Here is an 18,447-nt window from a genome sequence, read left to right as displayed (position 1 = left end):
AACAATAATACCTCTTTGTGTTTCTGATTATTTCTGTTTAAACTTACTATTTTTCACAGAAAATTGAAACTCTCAAAGAGACAACAAATGTAAGTTATGTGTTTCATAAATTCTGCCTTTGTGTTAGAAAGTACTTTAAAATGTTATTTGTATTTTAAGCTGCTCCTATTATTAATAAGGGCAATTTAAAATTTAATTTTATGAATTTTTACAAGGGTATTTTAATAACTGTATTGTTTTCTAAAGGAATTTAAATGAATAATTCCTCTAATTGAAATTGACTTTGTGTGCCACTTTATCTTTTTCTGGTCTTGTCTATTTGAGATCCTTGGATAAAAGATGTCATCTATCCACAGCGTGTATTCTCTTTTTTAAATTAAAATATATTGTAATTCAAGTTTTCTAATGTCCTGGTTTTCTGACATTATATAATGGACTACTAGTAAGATTTGCATTTAAAAACAGCCAAAATAGTATTCCACGTTCACCAATATTTTGATAGGATCCTTTACTCTCCATAATTCCATAAAAGTCTTGAATGGATGTTGTAGAAATTTACGGTGGGTTGACAGCTGTTGATCTAAGAATTTGGAAGTTAATTCAGTTTAAAGTGTTGAAGATCATTTGGATATTATTCAGTCTAGATTAACATTTTTTGGCATTCCTTAACAATTCGTAGAATTGCTAATAATAATTTCATTTGACACTATCAGCATATTAAAACCCACTGGATATCCAGAGAGGGTGTTGCTTTTATAGTATAGACCCTAAACCCTGTATATTTGAATTCATTTTTATATATTGAGCTTTAACACCATATGACCATTTTGTCCAGGGCAAGAGCCTAAAATTAGTGTTTTGTTTTTATAGAGCATGGTAGAATCAATTAAACACTGCATTGTGTTGCTGCAGATTGCTAAAGTAAGTAAATTTTACTTTTGATTACTTGGTTTTAATGTCATTTAAAAATTGTAATTATGTTTTTCTTTAAAAGCCAAAACCTCAGTTTTGAAATGTGTACCTTTCTCCAGTAAATTGTATTGTGGGGTTCCTGGTACTATTGAACAACTGGTGTATTTGGATGTTACCTATCAGCATGTGCCTGCTTGAAATGGGGACATAGTTTGCAAAACCTTTAACAAAAATGTTTTTCTTAACAAGAAAAGTAATTAAATTTCAGTAAATGTCTTTTTCTCATCTATAATGAAGAGTGTAATCAAGATATATTTTTTAAAATTGTGTTACAGATTTCTTTCTGGTACTAAACTACGTTAATGAACCACTATTTAAAATTGCTGTTCTGTATATTATTGTTCATACTGTCACTGTATTATCCATAATGCCACTCTATCCTCAGTGCCTAGAACGGTTGTCTGCCATATAGTGGGGCCTGATAAATAATTGTGAATTTTGAATGAATTTTTCTAATACATAATTTTTCATGGTTACATGGTTTAGTTTTTTCACTATATGTGTGATTTTTTTAGCTACATTTCTGTTGTGCCTTATAAATTAATCTGGGTAAATCTGACTAGTTAAACTGATTAAGATATGGGGGTTTTAAATAATAATGAGAGGCAGCATTATATTATTTTTAGGTGCATGGACTCTGAAGCCAGACTGTCTGGGTTTGAATCCTTGCTTCACCACGTGAGCAAGTTTATTCATCCTCTCTGTGCTTTGGCCTCCTATATAAAATGTGGATAATAATAGTGCCTGTACTCTTACTGATGGTGTGAGACTTAAATGAATTAGCATTTGTAATGCTCTTATAGCAGGTATACAACAAGTCCTAAATAAGTGTCGGTTAAATTAAATAATTTTAGCAGGGCATAAAACTTTAAATGACATTGTCACATGTTGGTAAAAATGGGAGAACTTCCATCTAATACTGATGGAAATATAAATTGATATAGCCACTTTGGAGGACTATTCTTCTAGTAGGATAATAAAATATTGGAATCAGCTAGTTTGAAATAGTACCTTATGAGACCCCAAAGGGATATAAGAAGATAGCTGATTTGATACTTTTATTGTTCTGGGTCAGTTCAGTACTAGCTACTTAGAGCCAACATGCTATGGGTAGAAGTTTAAGCTCCTACCAGTTTTGGTTCTTTCATCTTAGAAATTCTAAATGATTATTAGTGTATTGGTTCCCAAACTTTTTGCTGCACATTGGAATCATCCTGGGCATCTTTAACAGTTCTGATACCTGGATCTCCCTCTCTCATATTCTGTTATAATTGGTATGGGATATCTATCACCTGGCATTGGGAGTTTAAAATTTCTGGGAGGTTTTACTATGCAGCAAAGACTGGGTACCACTCGTTTAGTGGGATTTTCAGGTGGGCTGTGTTAGACTTATTTCTTCCTTTATACCAATAGAGATAGCTAGTGACCACTCATAGGGAACTGCAGAGGAAGTGAGGGGCAGGAGGAGAGAGCAAAGCAGAGATACTAGGTGTACTGGTTAATAATGCGGATTTTTTTCAATAGATGGAGTTACAAATATGTTGATATATATGCGATTTGATATGTATGCTATTTTGTTGCATTGACAACAAGCTTCAAAACTTCATATGTCAAATTTGCTGAAGGTGTTAACATCATAGATATTTTTACACTTAAAAATGTCAAATTTGCCCTGACTGGTTTGGCTCAGTGGATAGAGCGTTGGCCTGTGGACTAAAAGGTCCTAGGTTCGATTCCGGTCAAGGGCATGTACCTTGGTTGCGGGCACATCCCCAGTAGGAGGTGTGCAGGAGGCAGCTAATTGATGTTTCTAACTCTCTATCCCTCTCCCTTCCTCTCTGTAAAAAATCAATAAAATATATATTTTTAAAAAAATGTCAAATTTCATGCCCAAAAAAAGAGCATTTGCAAGAAGTTTTAATTCATTACTTTATTTTGAAGAAAAGTGCTGCTGAAAGTTATCGTATACTTCGGGAAGCTTATGCTGAACATGCTCCATCTCAAGATACTTGTGATCGCTGGTTTAAATGCTTTAAAAGTGATGATTTTGATGTGAAAGACAAAGAATGTCCAGGTCAACTGAAAAAGTTTGAAGACCAACAATTACAAGCATTATTAGATGAAGATGCATGCCAAACTCAAAAACAACTTGCAGAAAGATTAAACGTTGCTCAGCAAACAATTTCCGACCATTTACAAGCAGTGGGAAAGATTTTAAAGGAAGGAAAATGGGTGCCACATCAACTGAACAAAAGACAAATGGAAAACCGAAAAGTTATCAGTAAAATGTTGCTTCAGTGGCATGAAAGGAAGTCTTTTTTGCATCAAATTGTGACTGGCGATGAAAAGTAGATGTATTTTGAGAATCCCAAACACACAAAATCATGATCCAGGTCAACCATCAACATCGACTGCAAGGCCAAATCGCTTCGGAAAGAAGACAATGCTCTGCGTTTGGTGGGATCAGGAAGGTGTGGTGTATTCTGAGTTTCTAAAACGAGGTGAAATTGTTAATACTGATCGCTACCGACAACAAATTATCAGTTTGAACCATGCTTTGATCGTGAAACGACTAGAATGTTCCAGAAAACACAGCAAAGTAATTTTGCTTCATGATGACGCACCATCACACACTTCAAAACCAGTTAAAGACACATTAAAAGATCTTGCCTGGGAAGTATTAACCCTCCCGCTGTATTCACCAGACCTTGCTCCTTCAGATTACCATTTGTTCTGATCGATGGCACCCGCACTTTCTGAGCAGCACTTCAAAACACATGAAGAAGTGGAAAATTGGATCTCTGAATGGTTTGCCTCAAAACAAATTTTTATTGGGACAGTATCCATAAATTACCTGAAAGATGGGGAAATGTGTAGCTAGCGATGGACATTACTTTGAATAAAGCACTTTTGATGTTTCTCTTGAAATTATTATGCTTTCTTTGATTACAAAATCCGCTATTATTAACTGGTACACCTAAATCTAGGAGGATCCTACTGTGGGGGACTTGACCAGCTCTTCATCAAGATTAGGTGAGCCCGGCCTGTGTAGCTTAGTGGTTGAGTGTCGACCTAAGAACCAGGGAGGTCATGGTTCAATTCCATGGTCAGGGCACATGTTGTGGACTTAATCCCCTGTGTGGGGCACACAGGAGGCAGCCATTCAATGATTCTCTCTCATTATTGATATTGCTCTCTCTCTTCCTCTTTCTTCCTCTCTAAAATGAAATACAAATATATATATTTTTTAAAAAAAGATTAGGTGATATGACGATATCCTACAACTATATAAACAAATAAAATTAATTTTATTAATGTAGTTAATTTAACCAAGTATGTCCAAAATATCATTTTAACATGTCATCAATATACACTGAGTGGCCAGATTATTATCTCTGAACGCATAATCATCTGGCCACTTAGTGTATATCCTATATAATAAAAGGCTAATATGCAAATTGTCCTCTCGACCAGGAGTTCGACCAGCAGGCAGGCCGGCCAACTGCCCATGTCCCCTCCACCTGGCCAGGCTGGCCGGACCCCACCTATGCGCGAATTCATGCACTGGGCCTCTAATATATATATATATATATATATATATATATATATATATATGTGTGTGTGTGTGTATATGTATATATATGTATATATATGTATATATATGTATATATATGTATATATACACACACACACACACACACACACACACACACACACACACACTGAGTGGCCAGATTATTTTGCATTCAGAGATCATAATAATCTGGCCACTCAGTGTGAAAATTAATTAATGAGATAGTTCATAGTCTTTCTTTGTGGGGTTTTGGTTTCGGTGTGTTTTTGGCACCAAGTCTTTACTAAATCTAGGTTTATTTTACACTTTGAACTAGCCCATACTTTAAGTGCTCAATAGCCACATGTGACTTAGTGACTGCCAAACTGGACAGCACAGGTCTAGATTATCCTTTCAGAATTAAGTTGTCACTAGATACTTTTAAAGTAGACTATATTTAAATTGTCCTTAGATCCCAGGTTCTCTCTTCAGAACATTTTTCTGCATAGACTTCATATTTTCATTAGTATGTATTCATTAAGGTTTATTGATATATAATTTATATACCATAAGGTTCACTAATTTAAAGAGTATACTTTAACTAGAGGCTCGGTGCACGAATTTCATGCACGGGGGTTGGGGGAGGTCCCTTAGCCTGGCCTGCGTCCTCTCACAATCCAGGACCCCTCGGGGGATGTCGTACCTTAACCGGCAGTCAGACATCCCTCTCACAATCCAGGACACTGCATGCACCAGTGACCATACTTTTCATACAGGTGAAAGGCATCTTGCTGTTGTATGGGCAGCTACATTTTCTTGCCCTGATTATACAAAGTAGTACATAACATGATCCTTCTGAGGCAGTAGTACCATTTTCCCCATCTTATGGGTGGAAAAACTGAAGCAGAGAGAAGTTAAGAAATTGGCTTTGTCACACAGTTATATGTGTCAGAATCAGGGCTGACCACAAAATGTGCAAGCCAGAGTCCATGCATGTCGTCACTGCATCATTCTGTTTTTTTCAGTGTTAGAGTAGCCTTGCCAGGTTTTAATTTTTAAATCTAAGAGGCTGTTCCCAATATATAGGGTAGGGTCCCTAGGACTGGCCAGTGATCAGGGCCCTCTGTGGGGCAGCCAGCGGGCGGGGTGATCGGATGGCTCCCGCTGGCACCCACCTTGGCTGGTGGCCTGGTGCCACCCACTGGCCAGCTCCACCCTTCGCTGCCGGTCACCTCCCTCTCGGAGGGCAGATGCTCAATGCAGGAGCTGCTTCAACTGGAGGCAGCTCCTGCGTTGAGCGTCTGCCCCCTGGTGGTCAGTGCACATCATAGCGACCGGTCGTTCCGCCGTTCAGTCAATTTGCATATTAGGGTTTTATTATATAGGATGGTTTTTAGTGTAATTACAAAGTTGTGCAACCGTCACTGTAATCCAATTTTAGCACATTTTTATCACCTCAAAAGAAATACCATGACTGGTAAGCACTTTTTCACTATACCTCTCATTACCCTGTGTTTCTTCCAATCCCCGGCAACCACTGATCTGCTTTCTGTCTCTAAATTTGCCTATTTTGGACATTTCATATATTTAGGATCATAAAATAGGTAGTCCTTTTGACTGGCTTTTTTCATTTAGCATGTTTTCAAGGTTCATCCATGTATCAGGACTTAATTTCTTTTTATTGCTGAATAATATTTCATCTAATGGATACACTACATTTTGTTTATCCATTCATCAGTTGATGAATAATTGGATTGTTTTCATTTTGGGGGCCATATTAAATACTGCTGTTTTGACCATTTGCCTATAATGTTTTTGTATGGACATATACTTTCATTTCTCTTCAGTATATACCTAAGAGTGGTATTTGTGGGTCATATGGTAACTCTGTATAACTTTTTAAGAAACTGCTAAACTGTTTCCCAGAGCAGCCATACCATTTTACTTTCCCACTGGCAATGTATAAGGGTTCCATTTTCTCCACATTCTCACCAACATTTATTATTGTCTTTTTTATTACAGTCATTGTAGTGGTATCTCATTGTGGTTTTCATTTGTATTTCTGTGAAGAATAATGATATTGAACATCTTTTCATGTGCCTGTTAGCATTCATACATCTTCTTTGGAGAAATGTCTATTCAAATTCTTTACCCATTTTTTAGTTGAGTTGTTTAGTTTATTAAGTTGTAAGAATGATTTTTCATATTCTGCATACAAGTCCTTATCGGATCTGTGATTTATAGATTTTTCTTCAAGTCTTTGGATTGTCTTTGACTTTCTTGATACAGCTATCTTTAGAAGCATGCAATTTTTTAATTTTCATAAAGTCCAACTTACCAATCTTCTGTGGCTTGTGCATTTGATGGCTTATTAGAAATCATTGCCTAATACAAGGTCACTAGGATTTAGTGCTGTGTTTTCTTCTAAGAGTTTTATAGTTTTAGCTCTTACATTTAGGTCTATGACCCTCTTTGAGTTAATCTTTGTGGTGTGAGGTAGAGGGTCCAAATGTACTTATTTTTTTTGTATGTGGATATTCAGTTGTCACAGCTGAATTTGTTGAATCTCATCAAACTTGAATTAGAAAATTTATAGTAAATTCATAAGTACATAATTTAAAAAGTGTTCACTACACTACATTGCTTCATTAGAAAGGTGGGGATATATTTCGTGTATTTTTTTTTTTTTTTTTTTGGTAGGCATGGTTTTAAAAATATTGGAGTGTAATTCTGATCAAAAGTCTTCCCAAATTACGTGGTGCTGATGTTTTTGTTCACTGTCATACTTCTAGAACACAGGCATGCTGGTATGTTCAGAGAAGAGAATAGCTATTGTATTAAGGATTTAATAAGCACTTACAACATAATTTAAGTGTGAAGTAGCATTAGACCATTTTTTTGTTTCATTAAAATAATTCATATTGAATTCAATTGAATCTCTGGTTCAGTAATACTTGAGATTTAGCATTAGCTGATCCCAATAAAAGGTAATTTGTGGTTTACTTCCAAAACAGCAAAAAGAAAGGTGCAAGTCGGGGGGGAGGGGTGTAGTGAGTGTAACCCTTTTTAAGTAATAGAACAAACTCCCTAAAGTTCATGATGGGAATGGATTGACAGTAAGGCATTTGATAGTCTATGGGTTTATATAGATTTGACTCCACCTTAAATGAGAAACCACAGTAGTAACAAAAATTATAAATCCCAATTTAAAATTCTCTGTAAATAGCATGCATTATTTTATTTTATTTTTTTTAATATATTTTATTGGTTTTTTACAGAGAGGAAGGGAGAAGGATAGAGAGTTAGAAACATCGATGAGAGAGAAACATCGATCAGCTGCCTCCTGCACACCCCCTACTGAGGATGTGTCCGAAACCAAGGTACATGCCCTTGATCGACATCAAACCTGGGACCCTTGAGTCCGCCGGCCATATCCACTGAGCCAAACCGGTCAGGGCAATAGCATGCATTATTTTTTATTTTTATTTTTTTAATATATTTTATTGATTTTTTACAGAGAGGAAGAAGGGAGAGGGATAGAGAGTTAGAAACATTGATGAGAGAGAAACATCAATTCAGCTGCCTCCTGCACACTCCCCACTGGGGATGTGCCCGCAACCAAGGTACATGCCCTTGACCGGAATCGAACCCGGGACCCTTCAGTCCGCAGGCCGACGCTCTATCCACTGAGCCAAACCGGTTAGGGCAGCATGCATTATTAGTCAAGAACATTTTGGGGGGCAAATGGTCATATATTTAAGTTTTTAAAAAAATTAAATCAGAATTAGAACTGGTGGTTTTCTTAGATAATGTAATATAATATATGAGTGTTCTATTGCTGCATAACAAAGCACCCCCAAACTCAGTGTCTTAAAATAGCAACAGTAATTTGTTTTGCTCCCAAATCTTCAATTTGGATAGGCCTCAAGACTTGTTTCTGCTCTATGCAATGTCACTTACGTGGCTTGATTGAGCAGGGGGAGTGAAGTGAAGAGGGGGTCAGAGAACCCACTTTCAGTATGACGCATACCTGGGAAATTGGCTGGGGGTCTGGGTTCTTCTCCATATAGTACTCTTCACTGCCACTTGGGCTTTCTCACAGTGTGGTACCTGGGTTCTAAGAAAACAAGGTAAACGGTTGTGGCATTTCCATGACCTGTTGCAGAAGTCACCTATAGTCACTTCTGCTATATTTATTAGTAGAGACTGTTACAAAGGCCCACCTGGTTTCAAGGGTAGGAGACATGAATTCTTTCCATGTTGGGGCCATTTTTGGAAAATTTAATCTACCACAAGTATGTAATATTACTAAGAAGTCCTTTGGAAAAATAATTTTTAATATTCAGAGATTAATAGGGGAAAGCTAAAAGTAAATTAAAATATCATCTGAGCCGAAACCGGTTTGGCTCAGTGGATAGAGCGTCGGCCTGCGGACTGAAGGGTCCGGGTTCGATTCCGGTCAAGGGCATGTGCCTTGGTTGCGGGCACATCCCCGGTGGGAGGTGTGCAGGAGGCAGCTGATCGATGTTTCTCTCTCATCGATGTTTCTAGCTCTCTATCCTTCTCCCTTCCTCTCTGTAAAATATCAATAAAATATATTAAAAAAATATATATCATCTGAACAAGAAACTAAATTTCTTTCTATTTAATTCTCAATAGTTTATTTTCAACTGATTCTATTAAGAATTTCTGAAACTTTGGCTATTCTCAATATATAGTTAATTCAGTTGTGCAAATAAAGGGGGAAATCCCAACATGAATTATGTAGGTATCAAAATGCAGTTATTCTCAGAGATACACAAAAGATATGCATTGAGTCGAAGGTTCCCAAAACCACCTAGTTTGGTGATTCACTTGGAGGACTTATAAGACGTTGTGTATAGTCATACCCAGAGCTATGATTTATTACAGCAAACTCAGCAAGGGTAGAAAGCACGTGGGGCAAAATCCAGAGGAAACCAGGCACAAGCTTCCAAGAGCCTTCTTCCAGTGGAGTGATTCAGCATGTGCTGAATTCCTCCAGCAACGAACTGTGACAACACATGTGATTGTTGTTTATCAGGGAAGTTCCATCAGGAACTCAAAATGCAAGATGTTATATGTTTGTTTTTTCAACAACCACGGTTTTTATTGGAGGTTTGTCATATAAGCACTCTCTATTTTGCATTTACCAAGATTCCAGACTTCCAGAATGAAAGCAGGTGTTCTAAATAAACAATATTGTTTAGGCAACAGTGAGCTACCCTTATCAGTTAGGGTAGGGGGAACCTTGCTGAAACAGAATTTCCTAGACACCAGCCAAAACAACTTTACAAGCAGGCTTTTCTAAGGATAGCTATTTTAGGCTTGCAATGTTAATTCTTTTCTGCACATACACTTAAAAAAATAATAATAAAGCATCCTCACATTTTCAAATTGCTCTTGTTTGACCCTTCCATGTGTAGATTTCTGAGTAAGCTCAGTAATTAAAAAAAGTAAAAGTTATCAATAAATGAGCTAAAACCTGGCCATTATTTTTAAAACCAAGACCAAATATTAGTTTCTGTTAACACTTGAAAACTTCCTGATTATATGAAGTTAAAACTTTCATTAGTTTTATTTAAAGTTTAAATATGCTATCTGAGTAAAAACAATAATGTGTTGTTAACTTTCCATCACTGTCACCCTCAAATACCTAAAGGATTAAGATACTATCTACTGCCCTAGCTGGTTTGGCTCAGTGGATAGAGCATTGGCTTGTGGACTGAAGGGTCCCAGGTTCGATTCAGGTCAAGGGCACATGCCCAGGTTCCAGGCTTGATCCCCAGCTGATCCATGATTCTCTCTCATCAGTGATATTTCTATCTCACCCTCTCCCCTCCTCTATGAAATCAATAAAAATACATTAAAAAAAAAAGATAGTACCTACCTTATAGAGTTGATGGAATAAATGAATTAGCTCCTATATCATCATTCCCATGAATATAATGATTATGTTTATTGAAAGCAAAATCAGATCATCTATTTAGAAAAGTATTAGTATAATTGTTGGGCCAACAGTCCGAATATGGGAAATGGTGTCTATACTAAGTTATTAAGGGTACACGATTGTCATACCTTTAAAGTACAGTAAGAGTTTGGGGCATTTACTATAAAATTGAACCCAGAAATAATGTCTTCAATCCTAAATTAGCATATCTACATTTAATCATTGGTACCCGGGAGACTGTACCATTCAATAGGATATTTCTACAATGAACTTAATTAAATGCTTGTATGGAAAAATAATTGCCTTGCTGTTGGTGTTGATTATTGTGTAGCCAGTGATAAAATTATGTTTGGTTAGGAATGTACAAATGGAATTAAAATCTTTCTCTCTCCAAAATCATAACTATATGTTTATGTTTTTCAAATCCTAAATCTTAATGGAAGCAAAAAAGTAGTTTTCTAACATGTTAGTTACCTGATAAAATAAGCTTTCTTAATAGGGAAGAAAATACACAGGAGTTGCTTAAATGAGAGAATGAAGTTAATATTTTTAACATTTCTCCTTAAGGACCAGTGTAATGCGGAGAAGCACGCAGATGGAATTATAGTAAGTTTAATCTAATCTTTGTTTCCCTTTAATTCTGCAGAGCATTATAACCCGTTATGTCAGGAGAAGCCTGAATTTCTACTTCCTTTTCAACGCAAATTCTTCTTTTCACCTACTCATTGCTTTTTGTTGTTGACTCTTGCAATTTTCCTTGAGCTCCTAAAGTTGTCCATCTTTCAGTAATCATTTGGAGGGGAAATGTTGCTCTTAAAATTTTTCTAAATGTTGGTCCAGATTGAATCACTTTGCATGTGTTAACTTGAAGGATTAATCATGGTACGAATATGCATCTTTTATGACTAAATAAGGCATAACTCACAATGCTGTATTTCTGGTCAACTTTGTTCTCAGATGAAAGCAGAGGGGGAGGGGTATATTGAGACACATCTTAATCTGTTTAAATATGTTTATAGATTTCTATTTTCTCATCTATTATTTTTTTATTTTTTTGTATTGTGTTAACTAGCATCGATACTGTGGTATTATTGCATTTTTGTTGGAACATGAACTTTTTGATTTACAGACATCTTCTTATTCTTTCCTCCTCCTTGGCTTTTTTTTTTGCTCTTCCCTTATGTTCAACTTCCTCTCTATAAAGAAAAGAAAATGTTATTGTTCCCAGCTGGAAATAAAAATTAGAGATTGAAGGTTTGTAGTTTGAGCTACCCTAGTTTTATGGTAACTGAGTGACTTCTGTTCAAACTGTGTTTCTGAAGCAGTCTTTTCTTTGTCTTAAGACTTGACAAAAGACAGCTTGTCTGAAATCTGGAATCTTCAAAGCCATCTCATGATTGTATTTAAAAAGATGTTTTCTTTATATTTGGGTTAAAATGAAAAAAAAACTTAAATATCCATGATGTTTGCATATTTTTAAGAAAGCAAAGATAAGAGAAACATTTTTAAAATTTGAATTAAACACATTAGAATTTTTATTTCTCTTCACAATGTGAGTTCAAAGTTTGAGCCATGATGATATAATGCAATTATGTGGTATAAATACAATGTAATACAATCTCTTTTCCGAGATATCAAATAAGTTTGTAAGCCTCATGGAAAAAGACTGTATATGTTGTCTAGCATTTCATGGGCCCCAAAGACCCTAAAGAAAATCATGTTGTCAATTGCTTTATCTCTTTTCCCTCTGAACAAAATTAGTTAATTTTGATTATGTTAAAAAATAGTTTTAGAAAGCATTCAAAAAATGTTTGATCATTTGCAATTAAAACACCTAGATCCCCTAACCATAGGAAATCTAAACTTGCAGAAAACAAACATATTTAAATCATTTGTTTGGGGATGATTGCATTTTTCCTTGAGTTTTTATTTTTAAGAAAGAAAGGATTTAGGGCCTTGGACTCAGACTGCTAGGACCCAGCCTCGCCATTCACTAGCTGTGACCTTAGACAAGTTACTTAACCTTAGAGTTTTAGTTTCCTCTATAAAGAAAAGTTACTAGTTCTACCTCAGAAGGTTTATAAGGTGCAGAGTGAGCTCACAGTACCCCATAAATGTTAGTTATACGTACATTTATGTATATGTAATTATATATTGCATGAGTTTTGTTAATGTCACAACAGATTAGGGCTGTAGATTATCATTTGTTTACATTTCTCACACTCTGCAAATTCATTTGAAAGCAAGTTGTAGAATGTAATTTGACATATTTTAGCTTGAAGTTGATTGACCGATTTTATTGTTCCCATCCCACCTCGGGCCTTCACTCTGTGTCCATGGCCTTTTCTAAGTGGTGGATCTAAACTTTACTCTGGCAGAGACCTTTGTTTGAAATCCTTCATTTCTTCATATAAAAATGCACCAGTAAGCTACGGAGTCTTGTTTTTAAAATGTTATCATGCTGCAGAATAATTTCTTGGTTTGGAATCAGAGAAACCTGAACTTTTTTCTCTCTCCAAAATCATAACTATATGTTTATGTTTTTCAAATCCTAAAAAAAAAAAAAAAAAAATCTCCTTCCCACACACACTCATTTCAAATAGAAGATACATCTCTTTGCCTTTAGTGATTGTAAAACGAGGTGCCTGTGTTGTGCAGTAGACAGTGATGGGAGGTGGCAGTAGTATGGAATGGAAAGATAAGATCCTTCTGGTGCCGGTACATTAGCTAGTCATAAATGTAATATTTATTAACACCACAGCAAGAGAGCATTTCTCTTTCGTAGATAGAGAAACAGTATTTGTGGTGAATTTAAAATTGGAGAAGCACTGAATTGAACTGAGAGGTTATTGTTTTGGCTTCCTGAAATCTTGCCACACCATTATATAACTCTTTCCAAGTTTTTCCATTTAGCTTTACCTTCCTATAATACAAAGATTCATTCGTTCATTTTTCCTCCTTACTATGCTTTTAAAATAATAATAATAATAATAATAATGAGAAATTTAGACTTACGCATAGAAAAGCTGTTTCATTTCCTCTTCGTATTTTCATCAGCATATCTATATAGCTACCTTCAGGACTTCGCTGTCAGAAATATGGGCAATTTCATACATTTGGGAGGGTCAGCGTTGGAAGGGCATTTAATTAAAAATAACTATAATGTGTTTCTTTATCTCAGAGTACTATTAATCCTGTAGATGCAATATATCAACCTAGTCCCTTGGAACCTGTGATCAACACAATGCCTTCCCAGTCTGTCTTACCTCCAGGTATAGTATTTGGAAAAATGTTTCACAGACTCATTGCTGAGAAAAAACATAATTTGTATGACTGTCGTAGTAATCTATGAGGGCTCTTTCTTTTTCTTTTAATAAATAAAAATAAAAATAGACAGCCAAAATGAACTGGAAAATGATAGTATTTTAAATATTGGTTTTTTAAGTACAATGAAAGGGTTTTCGGTTTTCAGATTGAGATGGAAAATAGACGTGGTTACTAAGACCTGGATTAGCTGATGGGACAGAATCCTATGACTCAGAATTTATGGCCACCAAGGAAACTAATATACCTTGATCTGCTTGAAGGCAATCCAGGAATATTCTATTTTGGGATATTCTTTAGAGCTCTGAATAATACAAATGGTTTCTTCATGGTGAACTTTAAGATAATGAGAAAGGGAAGAATAAAATTTGTTTTGTCTACCAATTAAATATACTTGTGTATTTTTCAGTATAGAGTAATAAGTAGTGTTACCCAACTACACTGATTCCTTTTACTTTTTTGTTGCATCCAACATAACTGTGTTCTTTTTTTAAAAATCCTCACCCGAGGATATTTTTCCATTGATTTTTTTAGAGAGAGGGAAAGACAGAGAGAAATATTAATGTGAGAATAACACATCGATTGACTGCCTCCTGCATGAGCCCAACCAGAACCCAGGCCAGGGTGGAGCCTGCAACCGAGGCACGTGCCCTCGACCAGAACCGAACCCTGGACCCTTCCGTCCACAGGCTGATGCTCCACTGAGCCAAACCAGCTAGGGCAGTGGTCGGCAAACTGCGGCTCGCGAGCCACACGCGGCTCTTTGGCCCCTTGAGTGTGGCTCTTCCACAAAATACCACGGCATGGGCGAGTCTATTTTGAAGAAGTGGCGTTAGAAGAAGTTTAAGTTTAAAAAATTTGGCTCTCAAAATAAATTTCAATCATTGTACTGTTGATATTTGGCTCTGTTGACTAATGGGTTTGCCAACCACTGAGCTAGGGCGTAATTGTGTTCTTGATGACATGGTTCAGTCAGAAATTGTACTGGAAAAAAGAAATGACTTTTTAAAAATTACTTATGAGTATGTGAAATCCTTTTGTGAATGTTTATATATCCTTAAGAGAATGAGATAACATCTCTCATGGACTAAAAAGGAGATAACCTGCCCCCAGATATTATATGGTTTGATGCTTGGAAACACTTTATCATCAGAAGTGTTTGATGTTTTTACAGAGCAGTTGTACTGAGATATTGGCCTACCAGGACTGGTCTGTTGATATCCTGCCTAGTGTCTTGAGTTTAAAGGGGATGGGATGTCAGAGAGAAGGAGTAGCATGGAAGTTGACTTAGTAGAATATAGTTTTAGAAATTACTGATCTTCAGGCTTTTGAATCCCATACAATTCCAGTTAACAGAGTTATGTTTAGGCTATTTCTCTAATTTATTTCACATGTTCAAATCTCCTAGAATCTGCTCAGTTGTGTAAGTCAGAGCAGCGTCCATCTTCCCTACCAGTTGGACCTGTGTTAGCTACCTTGGGACATCATCAGACTCCAACACCAAATAGTACAGGTACAGATTTATATAATTGCTTTACTTCTTATAACTCCCCGTTTACATTTAAGATTTATATTTGCTTACTAATGGGGAAAAGGTTGAAAAAATGTGTTGTATCTTTCTGTTGGAGATAACATATTTTTGCTATTACAGTTCTATACATAAAATACTTTATGATTTAACCAGAAGCTGTAGTAAAATTATAAGTTAAATAAAGTAGAATATTACAGGATTTTGGTTTTTTTGTTTACTGTATGGTTTATTTTGAAGATTGGCTCTTTTGAAAAATTTGCTCAAGTTAGACTCGTATACTTTCTCAGGAATCAGAAAATATGGAAGCACAGAGAACAAAAGCTGAAAATCTTTTCTCTGTCCTCTGTCATTTGTGTACATGTATATACATATATACCTATGCTGTGTATTTTTATTGTTGTTTTTCTTTTAACCTAAATGAGATCTTGTGTTTCTGTGACTTTCTCTTTTCATTTAACAGAGAACATTTAGAGAGCTTTTCATGTTCATACAGTTGGTTCTAACATTCTTTTTACAGCTGCCTAAATAGGTATCATCTCTTTATCCACTGATGGACATTTAGGTTATTTCTAATATTTTCCTACTATTAGCAAAATTTAAGTGAAATATCCTTGTACAACAACTTTAAGCTTGAGTGGCCAAAAAAGGGGCTACATACCAAATCTGACAATCTTAGGGGAGGCCTGCATGGTGGGCTTACGAACTCAGACCAAGAGTAAAACCACAGGATGCTCTGAACATAAAAATTCCTAACTAGAAGTGAGTCATGTCAGGTCATCACATCTTAGGCCTGTAGCTTTCTTGACAAAGGTCAACCTTTACCTTAAAATAAACCTGTTAACTGTCTTTTAGCATCTAAGATAACATACCCTTGGAATGTCAGAGTAATCTCCTTTGTCTGGACCCCACAGACTGCACCCACCACAGGAGAGCAGAGACCACAAAACTCATTGTTACTTTGTTCCCCCAACACCATCTCTATGTGCTATAGATGTTAATCATTAGCTATCTTGAATGTAAAAGAAGTGTCTCTCCATTTTACTTTTTATCTAATCTCAGAGATTTCCCCACTTTTCTTTCTCCCGCCTCCCTAATCTACCACCAGTGGATTTCATATAACCCTCCTTAAGTCTTCTTCTTTGATTCTAATGTATAAAATAAGCTGCAAAACTGCGATTCCCTGGAGGATTTTCTCAATAAATTGAGATTTTGCTTCCATGCAATTGTTGTCAGTGTGGTTCAAATAAACTAAAAAAATTATCTGCAGGTTTGAGTTTCTTACATTTACATATGTGTAGGGTTGTTTTTTTTAGGATTTATCAGTCTTTCATATTTTTACCAATTTTGTAGACAAAAAGGGATACTTTATTTTAGTTTGCATGTTCTTAATTCATTTAGACTTTTATAGTCATTATTTTATTTCTAATTTACAGGAATGCTATCAATGTTAGTATTAGATTTATTTCTTGTTTCATTTAGACTTATAGTCATTATTTCATCTCTAATTTACAGGAATGCTATCAGTATTAGTATTAGATTTATTCCTTGTTTCATTTAGACTTATAGTCATTATTTTATCTCTATTTTACAGGAATGCTATCAATGTTAGTATTAGATTTATTCCTTGTTTTAAAATGAAATCGATATATGTTGAGTGACCTGCCAGTCATACTCAAGGAATCACTTATTACTTTTGTCTCTGTTACACCTGGAGGCCAAAACCACTCTTGAGAAGATCAGAGAGAAGCTCCACAGATTTCTTTCCTGGGCAATACTTTCACTGTGTGATAATGAAAAATTTCCTTGTGATTTTAGCCTATTTTGAAATTTGAATTAGTAAAGGTGCTGGTGCTATTACTTTGGTTTTTAATATTTACTAGCAGAGGTCTTCTGAATTTTGAAAGAAAGAAAGCAACAATAGATTTATTTGAAGCTCTTGGGGAAATACTGATAAGCAATTTGAATAATGAGGTTGGCATGTTTTATCTGACTTTTTCTGTATTTCATTATCTGTGCCAAAGTCTTGTTCACTTTTTTTAAAAAATCCTCACCGAAGCATATGTTTCTTAATTTCAGAGAAAGAGAGAGAAATATAAATCGGTTGCCTCCCGTGCATGCCCGGGATTAAACCTGAAATTTAGGTATGTGCCCTGACCGGAATCAAACCTGAAACCTTTTGGTGTATAGAACGACACTCTAACCAACTGAGCCACCCAGCCAGGGCAACCTCATGTTCATTTTAAAAACTGTACCTGTGTTCTATGTTGTTGATTATGTCAGAGTGTTAAAACTACAGCCAAAATTTACTTTTTTTGGAGATATAAACTAGTTACAAACTTTGAAAAAATGAGTTCTCTTCCTTATGTACATTTACATTAAGATAATTAATTATAAGTAGTAATAATTTAGGATAAATTATTTCAGAGGAAGATATTCTAAAAATATCTTAGAGTAGGTGGATTTAAAGAAATTTTTAAAATTTAAATTGTATCTAATTTATGTCTTTTTTATTTTCAGCCGAATTCATTTTTTCCACCTTTCTTTCCTTTACCTCTTTTACTAATACAAAAAAGAAATATGGAACAATTGGGAAAACAAATATCATCCTTTTCTTTCATAAGGAAAACTCAATTCTTTTGTTTGCAATTCCCATTCAAACTCATTTTCTTCTTGGACACATTTTACCTGGAGTAATTACCTCCAGTATTTGCATTTTAATCATTTTAATTCCTGGTCTTTTGTTGTTGTTAGGATAAAGTTTCTTTCTCATCTTATTGCTCTCTGTTGGGGGCGGGGAGGTAGGGAGAAAGAATTAAAAGATTTGCTAAGAGGAACTGTCTTTGGCATTTCCACAATAAGCATCACTACCTTTTTAGTTGGCAAACGTTTGTGTTATGTTTTTGAAATATCTTTGTAAACATGGCAACTGAAGTGGCAGGTGGATGTGCTCTAACTATTGGGAACAGACTAAACATGCATGTGTGGCTCTGTATTCATTTTTATTGCTGCTGTTCTTAATTTTTTCTAGAACTGTGGCCTTGGCTTTTAGATGGCTGTAAGTGACTTAAATTTAATTTCCAACAGGCATCTGCAGCAGTT

General features: G+C 35.5%; 1 protein-coding gene across 26 annotated transcripts in view; it reads left to right on the top strand.

Annotated features, from left to right (window-relative positions):
- Positions 1 to 18,447, top strand: part of OSBPL9 (oxysterol binding protein like 9) — a gene marked incomplete at its 5' end in the record, with an annotated part of 136,723 nt that overhangs the window by 95,304 nt on the left and 22,972 nt on the right. For 13 of the 26 annotated variants that reach the window (XM_080658052.1, XM_080658044.1, XM_080658043.1 and 10 more), the window contains 5 exons: positions 60 to 89; positions 871 to 921; positions 11,061 to 11,099; positions 13,675 to 13,765; positions 15,226 to 15,330. In XM_080658052.1, the coding sequence (XP_080514178.1) occupies positions 60 to 89; positions 871 to 921; positions 11,061 to 11,099; positions 13,675 to 13,765; positions 15,226 to 15,330 (316 nt within the window). The remainder of the gene's footprint in view (positions 1 to 59; positions 90 to 870; positions 922 to 11,060; positions 11,100 to 13,674; positions 13,766 to 15,225; positions 15,331 to 18,447) is intronic. The other 13 variants (XM_080658055.1, XM_080658054.1, XM_080658046.1 and 10 more) reach the window with 1 other exon arrangement.

The sequence above is a fragment of the Plecotus auritus genome (genome assembly GCF_963455305.1).
Source record: "Plecotus auritus genome assembly, chromosome: 2".
NCBI lineage: Eukaryota > Metazoa > Chordata > Mammalia > Chiroptera > Vespertilionidae > Plecotus > Plecotus auritus.
The sequence above is the reverse complement of the archived record's forward strand: the minus strand, read 5'-3'. Positions and strand labels throughout refer to the sequence as shown.